Raw genomic sequence first — 18,143 nt, 5'->3', positions numbered from 1 at the left:
CTCCCAGAGCCGTGGGTGAGGCTGGGCTGGAGCTGCAGCTTTCTTGTCCTCTCAGTAACCTGGGGCCTGCAGTCCAGTTATCATCTGGGAAATCCTCAGCTGGGCAAACTGGCCAGTCTTGCTGTCCATGTTGCAGAGCTCAGTCACCTTGCACCTTGCTCTTGGGCATCTCTGTGGGAAGAGGTGTGTGTTCCCACTCAGTCCCTGCCAAGCTGCAGCCTGGATGAGACTGCTGTGCTCAGGGCTGTGCAGGGAGGAGCATATCCCTGTGCCAGGAGCTGGCAGGACTCCTTCCTTAGCAGCCATTCCATGTGTTCAGTGTCACCCCCACGTTCAACACTGTCAGCTTTGACACCTTTTGGACAGTGTTTGAGAAGTCCTTCTCCATTGTTGAAAGCCTTTGGGGCCCAGACTACAATGTTAGGAATGAGGGATTGAGCTATTAAGGGTGTGAGCCACAGACGTGTTGAGTACATTCCAAGTGTTAACTTTGGGATTTTATTTTCTCAATGGAGTAGAAACACTACTTAGTTGTCTTACTTTCTGGGATTTTTTTTTTTTTTTTTTTTTTTTTTTACCTTACAGGTTTTTGCCACATGATCCTGGAAGTGCCCTAGGTGCATAAATGTTTGCCTGGATCATACACATGGGGCAGCAGCAGAGGGCTCCAAAAAGCACCACCTTGTGATGGGTTGTCTGAGCTGTTGGGTGGTGAGACTCCTAGCCAGGAATGTGTGCTTTGCATGTGAGTTTGCAGCACACAGCCCTGGGCAGGGCTGGGAGCGAGCTCTGCCCTTGCTGACAGCCGTGCTGGCAGCAAGGAGAGCCCCTGGCTTTCTGCTGGCTGATTTCTCACAGCTCGTGGGATAAGCCAGGGTCAGAGTGTGAGGGCACATGCCCTCACTTGGTGTCTTCTGGTTTTCTGCGTTCAAGTTTTGCCTCAAAGGTCATTTTGTAACAGCTCGAATTTCACTTTGGCCACCTGAATCCTGAGTTAAAACCTGCTGGCCGGGCAGTTTGTTCTCTGTCAGAGACAGATGCATATTTCACAGTGTGCTCCTTATTTTATCTTCTTTTGCAAAAATGGAGAGTCCTCAAGCCTTAAATAATTCCTTCGCTTTATACAGGGATGTTTAAATAGAGATAAAATCAATTTCCATTCACTTTTTTCCAAAACAGTCTTTGCAAGGTTTTTAGGATATTTTCCTTCCCGTCTCATACAAGGAAAAAAACTCCTCCCTCTTCCCCTGTCACAAAGGCTCTTGCACAGTTTCTTTGTGCCATTTCTGGTTCTTTATCATTGTTGAATATATGTTTAAGTCTCATTGTGATAATGAACACAACTGCAGATTTGGATATGGATATGGATATGGATATGGATATGGATATGGATATACATGGATTTGAACGTGAAGCCCATTTTAATGTTTGCTCTAGTGATAGGGCAGACAAAGCATGTTTTAGTTGCATAAAATGCTTTTAGTTTCTTGGTGTTTTGTTTCAAAAGTGGTTTTTTTTCTTTCCTCTGCTCTTTGCTTTATAGAGAATTGAGCCATATATAGGTCCCCTATATATATAGGTCCTCTATAGAGAACTAATGGCTTTCCACATATATTTACATGCTCATGAAGAGGAACTCTTCATTTGAAAGCAGTCATTTACTCTCCTAGATCAGCTCAGGCATAAAAGCTCAGGCAGCAATTAATTCTGTTCTGGTTGGAATTTATGGTATGCTCTCCAGTTCAAGAATACAGGAGCTAAGCTAAGACAGCACATATGTCCTTAACTGTGGAACATCACTGATGGCAGGGAAGAGTCCATGGGTGCATGTCCTTGCAGAATAACTTGAACTGTTCTTCTTGCTGGCTTGAATTAATCCCAGTAGCAGGACATATTAAATGAGCTGTACATCTTGTCCTGATCCTATTCTTACCCATCTTTTCTGCTTTATTATCTGAATCTTCTGTATCTCCATAGGAACTTGGAGGTTCATTACCACTTTCGCCAGGACAGGTGGGAAGTCTACATGACTGCTTTGGTGGCTAATAAAATACAGACTACATGCTAAGATGCACCTGCCAGCCAAACAATGCCTACACTGGATTTGAAATAGGGGTATTTAAATGTAAATGGAAATTTGTCACGTCTGCCATTGGCGCATGCAATTGGACTGATGATCCCGATGATCCTAGGAGTTTTTAATTTTGAGTATACACTGAGGAAGAAATATAACCAAACAGCCAAGAATATACCTCATTAGAGAGTTCCAGAATAGCCATTTAATCTCCTTTGCCTAATTAAGAAGCCCATGAAAGCACACTCCCTTTGTTTCCTCTGTAGCAAAACAAGTGTGAAGAAAAAGCCTCATTAGCAAGTCGTTGAGCCTTGAAATGAAAAGCAGACCGATTAAGATGACCTATGTAGGCACACTTCCCCGGTTCACAGAACAAAGGGACATTAGAGACTGACACCTGTGGTTCACAAACGTCCTATTAGGGAGATTCAGTCCTGAAAGGAAAGGATTCCTGAGATAGATGAGTGCAAATGGGAAATATGGATAGGGACACGGTGTAGTTCTGACAATACAAACCCTGTTATTTTTTCCTCTTCACTGTTTATTTTGTGATCTCCATTCACGAGCAACTTCACAAATGGGGAACATATGACCTGCTAATGTTACTTTAGGAATGCTACTGACCTCAAGCTGAGGAACTTACTCCTGCAAGTCTGACTCCTTGCATCGAGCTCCTTTACTCTCGTGGGCAGTTAAGGACTCCGAAGGGCAGATTTGGGGAATGGAACTGGCTGCTGATAGACCAGACTTAGCAGAGTCTGCCACTGTGGTAGGAACACGCAAACTGAAGTTGTGCACTGGAATCACGTAATGAGGTGGGAAAGGACCTCGGGAAGTCTTTAGCCCAACCTCCTCATCAACACTGCATCAGTGGTGGCAGATTGCTCAGGGCTTTCTCTTGAAAACTCAAAGCAAGAAGAGTGCACAGCCTCTCTGGGTCTGCACAGGAACTTCCAGAATCTGGTTAGTTGCAGAAAATGTCTGGCCTGCTGAACACTTATCTCCCATCTTAAAATAAAAAACCAAAACAAAACCAACAAAACCCCAGCCAACCTTCAAACCAAACCAGCACACTGATTGAATTGTGGTGTTACAAAAAAAATTAGACTAATATTTTCTATCAAGAGTTATCACCACATGATCTACCTTTCTACCAAATGAAGAACTGTTTGCACAGCTGGTGGGCTGATACAATGCTTATACTTCAAAAATCACTGGCCTATGGAACTGCACAATGCTTATTCTAGTATCATGTTGAACATTAACCAAGAAGAACAGGAAATTAAACAGCCCAGTTATGCCAACTTTTCTGCTAATTTGGAAAGAAGTACCCGATCTGTGGGTGGTCAGTTATGACTTGGGGGTCACTGACCACCAGGGACCAACAAAGAGACCCTTGGGACAGAAGATCACATGGGCAGAGGGGAGGAATCACATTAATGATTTGGGAAAAATGATTATAAGATGTATGTTTATTCCAGGAAAATCAATGATTATGTACATAAAATACAATATATTAACAGAAATTTTTCTATAACCTGCAGGTGTGATATTTCAGAGGAGATATCCCCTTGTGCATTTGGCTAAATAAAGAATGCCTGCTTCTTAATGCTTAATTTGTGTTAAGGACTTTTATTTTACCAATTTGTGGCAATAACTTGACTTAGAGCAGATGAACTAAACCATCTAATCAACTTGTGGAAATTTTGCCAGTAATGTATTTGTATAAGCTTGTGCCCTTCTAGAAGTTTATTTGTATGGAAAATGTACAGAAGTTTTCCTTATACAGCTCTCAGCCCTGCCCCAGCACACACATGTGCACACACACATATAGACACACACACACACATAACTCAAACCCTTTAAGACATTTTTATAAAAAGAATTTGTTCGTGATAAACCTCTTGTTGGAAGCAGTAGCTGCTTCTCACTACCTGAAGAACAACAGCAGAAGAAATTTCTTCATATATCCAGCAGATAATTGTTTTGTTGGGATCAGACTTGGCAGAAATTACTCTGCCTCCCCACATTCAGCCTAAGAGAGGTCTGAGCTCTGTTCACTGAGAATGGGGGAGATGAGGGCAATGCAAGGAGTCCAAAAGAACATTAAAAGTGTTGCATTTTGCTCGTAACTGTTACATCTTCAGCTCCAAGGAAGCTGTGAAGGTCAGGCCCATGTGTTAAAATAACTCAGCAAAAGGAGTGCCTTGCCTGGTGGGCAGAGCTGTAGAATCTGAATGCAGCAAGTCAAGGGGATGGCTGGAGATTTAAATGCAGTGCAGCACTGCCAGCACTAACTGCTCTCATCATGATGAGGTGACTGGTACTGACAGTTTTCATTTTTTCTGCAAACCAAGGCTTTCAGTGTTTCTGTGTTTGTATTAATGAGAAGGATATCGAGTTCAGATTTGTGGTTTAATGGAGAGCAAAGCAGTGTCCAAATTCAACTGATTTCATTTTTGTTTTGATGACTTTTTTTCTGTGCTAAGTCTGACAATCAAGGACATCTTTTTGGAAGTGCTCAGAATCCAAGATCTCTGACTTTGCTTTGGTAGTAGCTGAGTGACCCCTCAGAGCCTGTTTGCCTTGAACTGAGTACGCAAAGATGTGAGCTCTTTCAGCCTCTTTTTTTAGAGAGAAAAAAAAATCCAGACTCAAAACTAATTTAACCCGTGTTGAATTCTCTGAAAAATCTGACCTATTAAAGAAGTAACACTTTGTGATACTTGTGGCATCAGAATGTCCAATATTTACAATTCATTCAGACACTTCTTAATCCAGACCAATAATGCTCTTATTAATGTTTTAATATAATTGATAGAAATAAAATTACTTGACATTTTGGCTTCAATCTTCAATGATATTTTGAATATGAGAATATTCATTTGGGAGAGGAACAGAATGCATTTACAGAGTTCTATTTTGTTTTTTTTTTAACATGCAGAGCCTCTCATTTCTCTTCTCTAGCTTAAGCACTAAAGCAAACCACCTGCTTTTAAAATGCAGATCAAATGTAACTGTTTCTCCTATTTTGCTTTTTTTTTTCATTATCTGAAATACTCAGTTGTAATTTGCTTTGTAGCATTCTTTGTAATTGTGGGACTGAAAAAAACGACCAGAAGAATTTTTCCTAACCACAGAACATATATAGAACAGCATTAGACTCTTTGTCAATATTCATATTTTGCTTTATATATAACATTATTAAATCTATGCTTTGTAATAAATTTTACCAAGAAGTTCAATTACAGCAGTTGCTTTTCAGCAAGCTAGATAAAGAAAGCATTCATTTAGGGAAGCAAGTTTTCCACATATTCCTTGTCCATCATTCCACCTGAGTGAACTCCTTGCAGTTCAATAATTACAGTGTAATATAACAAAACTATCAGCTACTGTGTAAGAGTATAAATGGTTAATTTATTAAAGTTAACCTCTTCAATCCAGCACCACTGCTATATCTGGGACTACGTTTTCAAATGTGCTCACATTTCAGTGTGTGTTATGTTCTCTCAGTTACTGAGGGATCTTGGAACCCCCAGCACCAGAGGTGTGCCCCAACCGGGACTTCACTAGGCACCACATGGAAACAAGACCTGGGAAGATGCAGTTGTTTCCCAAAATTGCTGTAGGCTTGCTTGGTCTGGGTTTCACCTCTTCCTCTGATGAGAGCCCCTCAGGACTGCAGGATTGCACAGGTGCCTGCCTTTCCCTTTTGCTGAGTGGGGGAGAATCCTGGGGGCTGGGTGCTCTCCTCTTTCAGTCTCCCTGTGAGACTGGTCCCAGCCCTGTACCTGGCTGCAGATGCCACCCTGGGCAGATGGAACTGCCACCACTGCCTGCCCTGGTTCCTCCTGGGTCTTGGAGGGCAGCCTCTGCTGCTCCTGCTTCCTCCTGCATGTTTAATCCTGCTGAGACACTGGCAGAAATCCTCTCCTGGGAGCTGCTGGAACTGGAGCTGCTGGACATGGAACTGGAGCTGGAGCTGTCACTGAACACCAGGCTGTCAGTCTCCTCCCTGCCAATGCAGAAAAGCAGCAGCCTCTGGGTCTCGTCATTGCACTTGGCCACAATGACAGTGATGAGGCCATGGACCAGCGGTGCTGTGTGTTCCCCAAGGCAGTTCTGCAGTGTCTGAACCAAGTTCTTCACATTCAGACCATGGAGGCAGAGATTATGCAGGATGTTGCTCTGTGCAACTTGTACCAGCCACCACTGGTCCTGGAATATTCCCTCCAGCCTCTCAGACAGCCAGGGCCACATAGGATCCAGGAGGTGCTGTCATTGTTGGAACAGTATTGCCCACATCTCAGGCAGGAGGCCACCCACAGGCTCTGGTCCAGCAGCCCCCTGCTCAGCTGGGGACAGTGTTCCCTGTGGACAAGGGGACACCAGAGGGCCATGCATGCTGTTTTCATCCAGGAGAATGGGAGCTGCCCCTGTGTGGCTGCTGGTCTCTGGTGACTCTTCAGGGGAGATGACAGCAAACAGCACATAGTTCAGTCCTGTTCACCCGCTCAGAAAGCCTGACAGTCTATCAGTGTCCTGAAGAGTAGGCATGATGGATTTGTTTGTGTCCACCGCAGGATGCAGCCCAGGCAGAACCTGGTGACAGGTTCTGGTCACCGGTGGTGACAGGGCAGAGCAGAAGCCATAGCCTTTGGAGTGTCCTGGCGGTGGGGCAGTTGCTGTAATTTTCTCTGACCATCTTTGTGCTTGGCAGCATTTTGGGGAGAGCTGAGGATCAGGAGCTGCTCCCCTTCATTGGCATCACACACTACAGGTGCACAGTGCCAGGAAAAAAAAGAAAATAGTTTCTTGTTTTGAACTTCTACATTTTCACATTGCTCTCCCTTGGTCACCTGTGTCATGCATCCAAGGCTGTCTGTCTTGTCCCTGCTCCTGACACATTGCCAAGGTGTCCCAACGAGCAGGAATGTGGTGGGAGCAATCAGCATGGACTGCCTGTGGCTGGATGATGTCTCCTTCTCTCACTGCCTTTCCCTGTGCAATGCCAAGATTTGGTGTATTTGGATGGGGGTGGCCAGCCCTGGGTGAGGGGAAGAATCCCCTCCAGCCGTAGGCATGTAAGCCACTGTGCCCAGCTGCAAGAGGAAGCCCCTACCAGGCCCCTCAGGCATATATGGTGTGGGGGGGACACCTCCTTGTGATCCCCATGCTGGCATCCTAGGGTGCCCAGGGATTCAGGGATACTCCTTTTGGGTAGGCAGAGCTCGCGATGACCCCCAGGCACTGGGACCAAGTGGGGCAACAGGGAGCTGCCAGCAGAAGCCAGGGGTGATGCTCAGTTGGATCCTCAATGTACCTGTGACAAGATAATTTGCCCCTCCTGCGCACTCCACCTTTGTCATCTGCTGCACTGTTGGTGCGTGGCTGCAGCAGGGTTTCTATGGGAGGAGGCACCACTGACAAGGCCCTGAGGCTCCAGAGCCCATGGCTGTACCCCTCAGCATGCAGGTGCCACCAACAGTGGGGTACAAGGGGAAGGGTAAAGGCATTAGTAGGAAGAGAATCCCACAGACTGTGTGAGTGAAACAATAATTTATTTCCTTTTATTATTTCCTGACTAAAGGGTTACAGAACTCCTGCTAGCATTGTTGTCAGGGTGGCCTTCTGCTGGGAGGAGGAGAAGAGAATCTTGGGAGCTAGGGACCCTCTTCTTTGGGGGTTGCTGGGACCCCTTGGGCAAGAGGTTCCTGCCCTGGCTGGGAGCAGAGGGGCTGTGGCTGCAGCCCTGGGCAAAGGGACCTGCCACCACCAGCTGCTGCAGTCTCTCCTGGCTCTGGTCCCACTCTGAGGGGCTGGGTGCAGGTGAGGAGCAGCTGGGGTTCCCAGTGGAGGTAGATGCTGATATACTAGGGTTTTCTTCACCTTGGAGACTGCAAGGCTGGTGGTGGGGGTCCCCTCCCAGGAGCTACTGGGCTGAGAGCTGCTGCATCTGGATCTTCTGCAGTTGCTGGAGTTCTTGGAGCTGGAGCTGGAGCTGGAGCTGGAGCTGGAGCTGGAGCTGGAGCTGGCCATAGGGCTGTTGTTCTCATCCCTGACACGACCAGAGCGCAGCAGCCTCTGGGCCTTCTCACTGCACTGGCCCACGATGACCCTGCTGATGCTGTGGATCAGTGGTTCTGTGTGCTCACTGAGGACAGGCTGCAGCACATGGACCAGCATCTCCACATGTGGACCGTAGATGCAAAGGCTGTACAGGATGCAGCTCTCTATGTCCTCAACCAGCCACCACCGGTCCCAGCATATTCCCTCCAGCCTCTGATGCAGGCATGGTTGCACAGGGTCCAGGAGATGATGCTATTGTAGGAACAGTCCTGCCCACACCTGGGGCAGAAGGCCACCCACAGGCTCTGGCTCTGCAGCCCCCTGCTCAGCTGGGGACAGTGTTCCCTGTGGGGAAGACAGAGGTGTAACAGCTGCACAACTGGGTCTGTTTTCATCCAGGAAGAAGGGAGCTCTCCCTGCCTGGCTGATGGTCTCTGGTGACTGTTCGGAGGCTCTGATGACCATGTCTATATGGTCATCTTCTTCATGGCCAAGAAACCTGCCAGTCTTTACTGGCCTGCTGCAGAGTGGGCACACTGGACTTCTCCTTGTCCACCACAGGATGCAGTCCAAACAGAACTGGTAGTTACAGAGCAAAGCAGAAGCCATATCATTCTGAGTGTCCTCGCAGATGGGGCAGCTCCACTCTGTCTCTGTGGCCATTTCTGTGCTCTGCAGAGTGCTGGGGAGAGGTGAGGACCGCAAGCTGCTCCCACTTGCAGAAATGCTTGGCAGGAGTCAAGGTTTGAACCAGACTGGCCCAGGCTCTGCTGATGCCCAAATATCAGCAGTGAGATACATGATGTCAGAATCCATCCTCTGGTGAGGTCACAGTCTGTCACTTGTGAGGTCATCAGGATGCGAGACAGGATGTTCTCCCCTGCAAGTGCACAGTGCCAGAAGGAAAAAGGAAGTAGGAGTTTCTTGTTTTGAACTTTTACATTTCCATGTTGCTCTCCCTTAATCACCTATGTTACACATCCATGGCTGTGTGTCTTGACCCTGCTTCTGATGCATGGAGTGTCTGCAGCTGCCCCTCACTGCCTTTCCATGTTCAATGATGGGATTAGGAGGATTTGGATGGTCAGTGGCCAGCCATGGGTGAGAGTCTCCCACCCCTGTGGGTTGATTTCCTGCTTCAGGGAGAAACAGAAAGGAATGTTTTGCTCCAGCCCCATGCACTCCCACTGGCACTTGCCCACAGTATCAGGTCCCTCTCCACTTCCCAAGTCTCCATGTTTCTGGAAGCCAGTGTATTGGTGTTCCTCAAACCTACCAGCAATGGAACCTGGTCCTGGAGTTGCTGCCTTTCTGAATAGGGTAGCCCTTTGCCCATAACTCCAGAGAGCCCAGGATCCATCACCGTTGTTGGCCCTACTGTCCCATCATCCCTTCTTACCTCGGGCTATTGGCACTACATTTGAGTCATTAGCACTTCGACCACTCATTTTTACATTTAGAAGAGCATACTTTGTTAGCTTCAGGGCTGGATGGTGCAAGCTGGGACTGCTGGGGGGCGGGGCAGGCACTGGCTCTGCCCATTGACATCTGCTCAAGTATCAGCCCCTGGTCTCTATTCACGGGGCTTCTCTTCTGCTCTCCTGGGAGAGGCCATCACATCCAGGCTTTTCAGGCCAATGCCTACCTACACCAGATTTTCCCGGGTTTTTTTGAAATCAGAGTTGTCCTCTCTAGAGCCCTGCTGGATCAATGGTGATGGCACAAGTACACTTTTTGCCGCTTTCTGGAACTATGTTGACTGTTCTGCTTTGCTTACCCAGTAAAAAGGTTTGGGAGCTGAGTTTGAGAAAATCACCGGATGCTCAAACATAGATTTCCTCTCTTTTCTCTTTAAGTAGCTGTAAACTTTTCCCCATTTTTTCCCAGACACCTAAAAGCTACAATTAGCTCAGGTTTGTAAAAAAGGTAATGAGAATCAATCCATTTCATTAGACAAATGTGAGGGTTCTTTGTTGACTTGAGGCAATTCAGAGAAGGTGTCCAATAGTAAATATCACAATCTGTTCTGAAATGTAATGAAGAAAATTCTCATTACAAGTTTTGTAAGTATTGCCAGTGGTTGCATCTCAGGAACTCTTGCTACTGTTCTTCACTATTTTGCAGTGGTTTTCCTTGTGCTTTTTAGCATTATTTATTTATAAATAATTTCCACTGTACCTTCAGGGGAAAAAAAATTTAAACCATCTACTAATCCTTAAAAAAAATCAAATATGCACAAAGTTTCCTATTCACCAGTTCTTATAGAGAGTTGGTCAATACTGAGGCCAAAACATCATTTAATGTCCTGGTGAATGACCTGGATGCTGGGACAGAGAGCACCCTCAGCAAGCTGGACTTGTCCTTAATTTTTGTGGTTCTAGAACTGCATCTTTCAGGGTCTCCAGTGGCACCAAGGCTAGATGAGCACTTGCAGGTTTAGCCATCAGAACCTTCTTTACTATCCCCTCTCAAAATGCTCAGTCATGGTCTGGTCTGTCTTCATCGGAACTAGAAATAAAAGGTGCTTCTTACCTGTCTCTGGGTGATGTGATTCCTCTTCATGAAAAAATGCAGGGATGGCATTTGGTCACTTCATAAAAGATGGTGAACAAATATCAAGATGTGATTATTGGTGTCCTAAACACAAGTTTGAGACACAGTGCAGACTGTGGAAAAAAATGAAAAAAAAATGTTTCTGGATATTAATAGTTCTCCAAAAGAGAAATTTTTAAAAGTTTAAATAGAACACTTTTTCCTTCTTTTAGACTACTCTGTAAAAAACCCAATAATATAATTAGCCATATCTTTTGGATCACAGCAAGGACATAACTAGCAATTGGCACATAGCAATGTCAGCTCCTTAGTGAGCACTCTGTAGGTAAATGTGCCACACATGTAACACAAGCAGCAGACAAGAGAAGAGATACAGAGGCCTGGAGCCTTTGATCACCCAAGGATCCACAGGATTCTGGGGGCTCTATTTTTAACATAAACATTAGTTTTAAGACCAGTTACTTCAAAGCAGAAAAGGAAAAATTCTGCAAAGAATTCTGCTGGTGTCATGGTCTCTGAGCACCCTGAAGTGGTGGGTGTTCCCGAGTACCAGTTCCACCTGGAATATACCATCAGACCACTCTTCCCAGCTTTAGAACTGGATCTCCATGCAATACTCTTTTTTTGCCTTATTTGCATTGCAAGCCCCATGCCGCAGCCACACTCTCAGGTCTGCAGCTGTGCAAGGCAGAGTCCCAGGCTTGGCTCCAGCAGACAAAGGGAAACCTTATGGAATTGGCATAAACCCTCAGATGCTGCATGGGCTGCCTCAGATTTTTGCAAAACCGAGCCAAAAAATTTGTTCAGCCCTCAGATTTCACCTGATTGAATTGTCTGTGAATGCACAGCAGCACAAGATACATCCCAAAGAGAGTCTTCAAGCATGAGCTGTTTTTAATGCCTTTTGACAGGTTCAACTGCAGATCTTGGGTGACACAGGGGGTTGAGATTTGTTTTTGCAAAGCAGGAGAATAGTGGCTCACAGAGGAGAAAATACCTTGTGTCAATTTTAGTGTATTTTTAGTGTTTTACATAAGTTTACATTTTCTGGTAGTGTGGAAATGTTTTTCATATTGACTTCATGGGGTTTTTTCGTCCTGAAGATGCTTCTTAGAAGCATCTTCGAGTATCAGAAGACAAAACAGTCTTTGGGAGGGAGTAAACTCTGAGTCTTGGTCAAGGCCACTTTAAAGCAAAGAACATGAAAATCTAAACTCTGCAGAAATGTTTGCATGCCCTAATTTTATCTCTCCTTCATAGTTTGGCCACAGCTGCTCTGAGGTGAAGAATAGATGCCAGTATCTCCACAACAAGCTGTCCACATGAAGAGATTAATACAGGAACTGGACAATCAGGAAGAGGAGACCTGGCACCAGTCGTCTGCTTCAGCCAGCCAGTCTATCAAGTGTTGGTTATTTACTTAAAATGTAGGATTAATACCTGTAAGATTATGTATGCCATTATTGAATTGTAACTTAATTATTTAAGATTATGTAAATTAGTGTCAAACTTTAGTATTAAAGGAGTTTCAGTATTGTAACTACTTCTGTTGTTATTGCTTATACCATATTTGAAACTGCTTTTTTCTTTTCCTTTTTCAATGAAGGTTAGGTTTTGTGCATTGAAATAAATTTATCAGTAGAAACTGGAGACACAGTAATTCTCCTGTGAAGTTGTGCACATTTTAAGAAAAATATTGTAGGAAATTGAAACATTTTAGGATAAGTCTAAGTCTAAGTCTCTTTTCTCTTCTTTCTTGTTAATGCAAACTATTTGCCTGGAGTGATAGAAGGACGAGAAATTTGCAGAAAAGAACAAGAAATCACCTTGTTTTGGAGGGTTAAAGAGGCAGAAACTCATCCCTGCAACTTCAGTCCCCATTGCAGTGATGGCTAAAAGTATTGGCTTGTAGATGTAGGTTTTTCCTATGAAATTGCTACTTCCATTGTGGAAGATAAGAGCATTTAACCATCTAGTAGTTCCTCATCTTTAATAATATTGGGAAAATGAATGGTTTACAAAAATGAAACATGTCTAGGTTTTGGGAAAGATTATAACTTAAACATGTTAGTATCTATTTATATGCTACTATCAAGTATTTTTTGAAAAGAGAGAGGCAAAGAAAGGCAAAGAAGTATTCTTTACATGAAATATTTATTGAAAGATTTTTGCCCTGGGTGCCATAAATATAACAAAGATGATATGTCTATAACAATAAACTGTGATTACCAAAGAGCAGAAACTTTCATTTTATGCAGCTTTTTGGTTTATTTTAATGTAAATCGTTGCTTACTTTATCCTGTGAAAGCACAGATTATTTGGTCAAAGCTGAGCCAAACCTTTGAGCATCTCACTGCATTTGTAATTTTAAAATGCTGCCAAGTGAAAAGGGAAGGGTTATGTTTTCAAATCTTTTTTTTTGTGTGTGTGCTTTTGACAAGATTTTGGTAGTATGGCTAGCAGACTTCATCTCCAGCATCAAATTACCCTGTTGTGTGTCATTGTGAACCAGAAAAGTTTTCTCTTCCAGAAAACAGGCATTCAGGTAACTGGGATCAGTGTGATTTTTGTTCCTTGATTTTTGGGTGCAAAGGCACTGCATTCCTGGAAGTGTAAAGGCAAACAAGGTGCATCCCTTTCTGTTGCATGGATGGGACATTTGTGTTTCCTACGTGAGATCATGTTGGCCCTGGGTGCCTGGGTGCAGTTGTTTTCAGCTCTACCCTTCAGTGGCAAAGGAAGAGAAGCCCTCCCATGCAGAGCTGCGATCCCTTGGGTGTGTCTGCCCTGTACCCTGAGCACATCCATGCCCAAGTGCCCAGGGCTTACACAGGGGCTGTTGAACTGACTATGGTCCTGCTGCAGCACCACGGACTGGGGAGCTCCCACCTGATAAACAGCGTGGCTGCTCAGCTTAAAATGCCGTGGAGTTCTTCATACTGGGACTTATTCTGGCAGTTCTGTGCCCTGTATCTAAGCCATGTGCCTGGGTCTGACATGAGCTGCCACTTGGGACACTGTGTCTCAGTGTGTGTGACCATTCACAGCCCTGTGCCCATGTCACTGAGACCCTGCGCAGCTGATAGATTATTTTCTTCACCCCTCTTTCATAGCAGTGACCTGTACTTGCCTGCACCTCTGGGTTACAGGCTGTGCCTATACTGCAGCTGGAGGTCAGTGCTGCTGCAGAGGTCCAGCTCTGCAGTTCATTGTTGGACCTGACAGAGCTTTAATGGGAGGTTTTGCTCCACTTGCACTGAGCATTTCTGAAGTCTTGTGAGTGTCCACAATAGCTTGTGTGCTGCAAAACAGTACTGTGAATCTGCATCTCTCTTGTGTACCTGGAGTGGACACTGCTGTTCAGCAACTGCTGGGAGCCTGCTGAAGCAGGGCTTGCGATGGTGTTATTGCCTGCCCTGTAAACCTGACCTGCTCACACAGAAACACAAACATTGCCTGTGGTGGCATGCTGGCTGGGGTGGCTGAAAAAGTGTGCAAGAGCGCTTCTGTCATGTGCACTTCAGTGCTGCAGGTGCTGTAGACAGGTGAGCTCCACGTGGGATCTCACTAATCCATGATCCTGGCTGCTGTAAATCCTCATGCTGGTATCTAGCAGTGATCAAACAGCAACTCTCTGCTCTTTTTTCTCCACCATCAAGCCAGTGCAGAGATCTGAATCCAGCTCATGGCATTCCACATGATTAGTAGGAAGCCAGGCTTTGGTCTTTCTGGTATGCAGTTCTGCTCAATGATAGGATACAGCTTAACTGCATCACTTGTCAGAAAAATGAAAATAGGCTTTGAACATCTTGTGTTTTCAAAGCATAAGTTTTGAGAATCTAAAACTTCTGCCAGTTTCAGCAATACTGTGGAAAATAAAATGGGAGGCAAATGAGTATAAACAGAAGGTTATACCTCATTTGCAGAAGGTATATATCTCATTTACATAGAGCATGGATCTTTTAAAAAAACTTTTATTGATGGTTTCTTTCTTTTCTCAAGTACACATCATTATTGCCAATTACTGCTCCCATCACTTTTTCCCATTCTTGCTCCTCTATCCTCACCAACACCACACAAGGATGGAGTGGGACTTGTCCTGAAAACACAAAATGAAAAGACTTGCAATGCCTGAAAGTTTTCAAAGGAGACACAAGGAAGGGCAGTGCCAGGCAGAGCTCTCTGTGGATCTTTACTTTCATTGAATCCATGAATAGTTTGGGTTGAAAGGGCACACTAATTTGCAAATGTGTGGATGCTCAGTATTTTGTCATTGGTGTCGAATCTTTGTCTTTGGTTTGAAAGGTAAAGGACAAGGGCAAGTGGAAGTCCAGGTTGTGGATCAGTTTGGTTTTCATACAGTTACCTGCTGTGGTAATCTTCCACAGGTAGGTTGTATTTCATCAGACTGATAGAATTTTAAGTTTGCCTCATTTTTCCTTCGGTGACAAAAAGGGGTCAAAATTATCATTATGTAAATAAATGAATTTTTGTGGTGCCATGAATAAGAAAAAGCATGGTTTATCCTGCTAAGAAAAGTAGTGCTTTGCACAGCACTTACAGCTGCATTAGACACTGATGGCTCTTCAATTTTTTAGGTTTTAATCACTGAGGGAAAATTATTTATACCCCCAATTTAACGTTTTAAGATAACATTCAATTAAATGGTAGCACTTAACGTCCTGGGTGGTACCAGCACAAAGGCTGTGTGATCCTCAAAAGGTTTATTTGAAAAACAAGCAAATCTGCCTTTTGTGTGGTGTACAACTGACATCTGCAATCTTGGTCCTTCAGGTGAACAACTGGTGCAGTGACTGGGTGAGTTTCTTTGCCAGACAAAGGATCCAGCCCCAGATGGGCTGGATCAAAAGGAGCTCAGGAGACAGGAAAGCATGGGAACTTTGGACACAGCTTCAGGTACAAGCAGTTCTCTCAGTTCTCATTAGAGTGATAGCTGGGTATCAGTTATCTAGACTTTATTTTCTTAAAACAAAGTTCCTGTTTGTTGGTGTGCACCAGGTTCTGTCAGTAGAAGACTCCAGTTTTTAGGGATCAAAATGCCCTTTATTAACTAAGGTGTAATGGCTTTTGCCACATCACCCTATGCTAAAATTCCAGAGTGAATTCCAAAGTGCCAGCACTTTGCCTTACTGTTTGGGAAATCTTACAGATGGAGATAATATTTCTCACTCCCTGGAACACTTCCATGATGAGAAATGTACATAAGCAGTACTGTTCTGCACATTGTTGATTTTCTGTTTGCATCTGGTTAAGTGACTGCAGTTTTGGCTCTTTGGGTACTTCCTCAAGGTTGCTGAAAGATACCTGAGCCTCCTAATGCCAATATGGTGGTAGCTGTAGTTATTAAATCTGGTCAATATTACAGCACCAAATGCAGTTTTAAATTCTTTACTGTGTTCCTGAAAGAGATTTGGTTGACTGTTCTGCCGCTAGCTTTTATTAAAAACAGGAATCCTCTGGATTTGCTCAGCATCTCTGTTAACTTGGTCCTGTTTGAAGTTACAGGTTTATTTAACTGACTTTTAAAGTATGCAGATAAACCTCTACATTTTAAGGTGAATGATTGTAGTAATTTACGTCTTGCTTTTCCTCCCTGCAGCTGAAGATACCCAGTTTTTTCTGTGGTGTGGAAATTGTTCCTTCTCTCCTGCATGGGGATCTCTGGGGAGGAAATGTAGCTGAGAATGATTCTGGTCTGATTATCTTTGATCCAGCTTCTTTCTACGGCCATTCAGAATATGATCTTGCAATAGCTGGGACATTTGGTGGCTTCAGCAGTTCTTTTTATTCTGCTTATCACAGTAAAATCCCCAGAGCCGCAGGGTTTGAGAAACGCCTGAAGTTTTATCAGCTGTTCCACTATATGAACCACTGGAACCATTTTGGTTCAGGGTACAGAGGGTCTTATATAAACATTATGAGAAACCTTGTAAAGTAAGTTGCTGCTTAAGCCAAGTACTTCTTGTGCTGTTTGGAAAATCCCAGACTTGCTGGTGCAGCCGAAGGTGTAGTGATGTTAAAAAACCCCTGTGAGATCCTTGACCTTCTTGCTCAGATGAAGAACTTAGAATTAGTGAGTCCTACTGAGTACCAACTAGGTACTTTTTAGGATTGTTAGGAATAGCTTTATCATGGAAACACCTATGCATCTTCATTTGCATAGTGAATAAACTAATCTCAGCATCCTGAAAGCACTTGAGATTATTCAAAGTAATACAAATAAATACTGAGGAGATGGCTAAAAAAGTTGCTCCTTGTGTTTTGCTGTGTCTTCCCTCCTCTTTCTCATGCAGTTGTGAGCATGAGAGCAATGTTAACAACATGGCTTGAAAGCCAACAAGAAAATAATGTAACAGGAACTGTGAGAAGGGATTTGGATTTGCCATTTATTATCACAGAATGGTGAGGTTGGAAGGGATCACTGGATGTCATCAACTCCAGCCTCCCTGCTTTAAGCAGAGTCCTGTAGAGCATATTACTCAAGGTTGTGTCCAGAGGCTTTTAAAGACCTCCAGTGTGTTGCTAACGTGATTCTTTTGGATGGAGACTATTCTCTTATAAAGTGGAGTGAAATTTTGGTGCCTCCTAGCATGCCTGTACGCTGTTCTGTGCTTTCTGGTCAGAAGAGAACTAGTTATTTTCTTTCTTTTTGGATTAAGTTTATGTTGAATAGAGAGTGTGCATTAGAGAACCCTCCAGGTAAGACACTTACACATGTGTGTAAGGTGAGATGTACACACCTTGTGGAGGTGTATTCTCTCACCACTGCAAACAGAAGATGCTTTTTGACTGTTGTCACTGCCCACAAAACAATGCCATCTGGTCGTGGTGCAGTCTTCACGTACATTTTCTGTAGCTTTAGAGTTCCAGTGCCATAAGCTACCATTTTATTTCAGTCCTTTTCTTTTTAGAGAAATACTAAAAGACAAGTCTGAGCAAAGAGAAGTCCATGGTGGCAGTAGTTAATTGGAGACAAGAAGTCTGCAGCCCTAGGAGCTGGGACACTGAGGGAGCTTGGTGTGCTGCCCTGAGAGAGGCAGGAAACAAAGGATGGAGCGGCACAGAGGTGGTGTGGCCATGCTCTGTTTAAAGCAATGCTGCCAATGGGAGCTAAGCCAAGGAAGGGGCCAACCAGTCACTGAAAGAATTTTGTTTTATTGGCTTGAAAATACATAAAACTTTTTATACCTGCATATGCTAATGAAGTAAAACCTCTACCTGCTTTACATGTGTGAACTAAAATCACTCGATCTCCATGTAATCATGAAATGGCATCAGCTGGAACTTTGGCTTTTCCCCACCCCCAAAGAAAAGTATAAATACAACATAGGAGGGGAGGGGGTCAGAGGAGATTTGCCCTGTGTATCCTGGGATGGCTGATGGGCTGTACTGTGGTGCTTCTCCACAGGAGTGCCTGTCAGGTAAC

The 18,143-nt window shown here is 44.3% G+C and overlaps 1 protein-coding gene across 1 annotated transcript; it reads left to right on the top strand.

Annotated features, from left to right (window-relative positions):
• The first annotated feature begins 11,988 nt into the window (after nucleotides 1-11,988).
• Nucleotides 11,989-16,963, top strand: LOC137468551 (ketosamine-3-kinase-like). The gene is made up of 5 exons (XM_068180347.1): nucleotides 11,989-12,103; nucleotides 15,002-15,084; nucleotides 15,368-15,737; nucleotides 15,971-15,993; nucleotides 16,317-16,963. Exons 1-5 carry the CDS (start codon nucleotides 11,989-11,991, stop codon nucleotides 16,653-16,655), a joined length of 930 nt encoding a protein of 309 aa, XP_068036448.1. The 3' UTR covers nucleotides 16,656-16,963.
• The last annotated feature ends 1,180 nt before the right edge of the window (nucleotides 16,964-18,143 follow it).

This window comes from Anomalospiza imberbis, chromosome 2, assembly GCF_031753505.1.
Source record: "Anomalospiza imberbis isolate Cuckoo-Finch-1a 21T00152 chromosome 2, ASM3175350v1, whole genome shotgun sequence".
NCBI classification, from domain to species: domain Eukaryota; kingdom Metazoa; phylum Chordata; class Aves; order Passeriformes; family Viduidae; genus Anomalospiza; species Anomalospiza imberbis.
This window is presented reverse-complemented; position numbering and strand designations above follow the sequence as displayed.

Excerpts from the sequence above, each read along its gene's own strand:
- LOC137468551 (XM_068180347.1), top strand. The coding sequence starts at position 11,989 with ATGCCAGTATCTCCACAACAAGCTGTCCACATGAAGAGATTAATACAG. Across the intron at positions 15,085-15,367 it reads GCTGTGGTAATCTTCCACAG|CACTTAACGTCCTGGGTGGT; the intron begins GTAGGTTGTATT and ends ATTAAATGGTAG. Across the intron at positions 15,738-15,970 it reads TCTGTCAGTAGAAGACTCCA|TGACTGCAGTTTTGGCTCTT; the intron begins GTTTTTAGGGAT and ends CATCTGGTTAAG.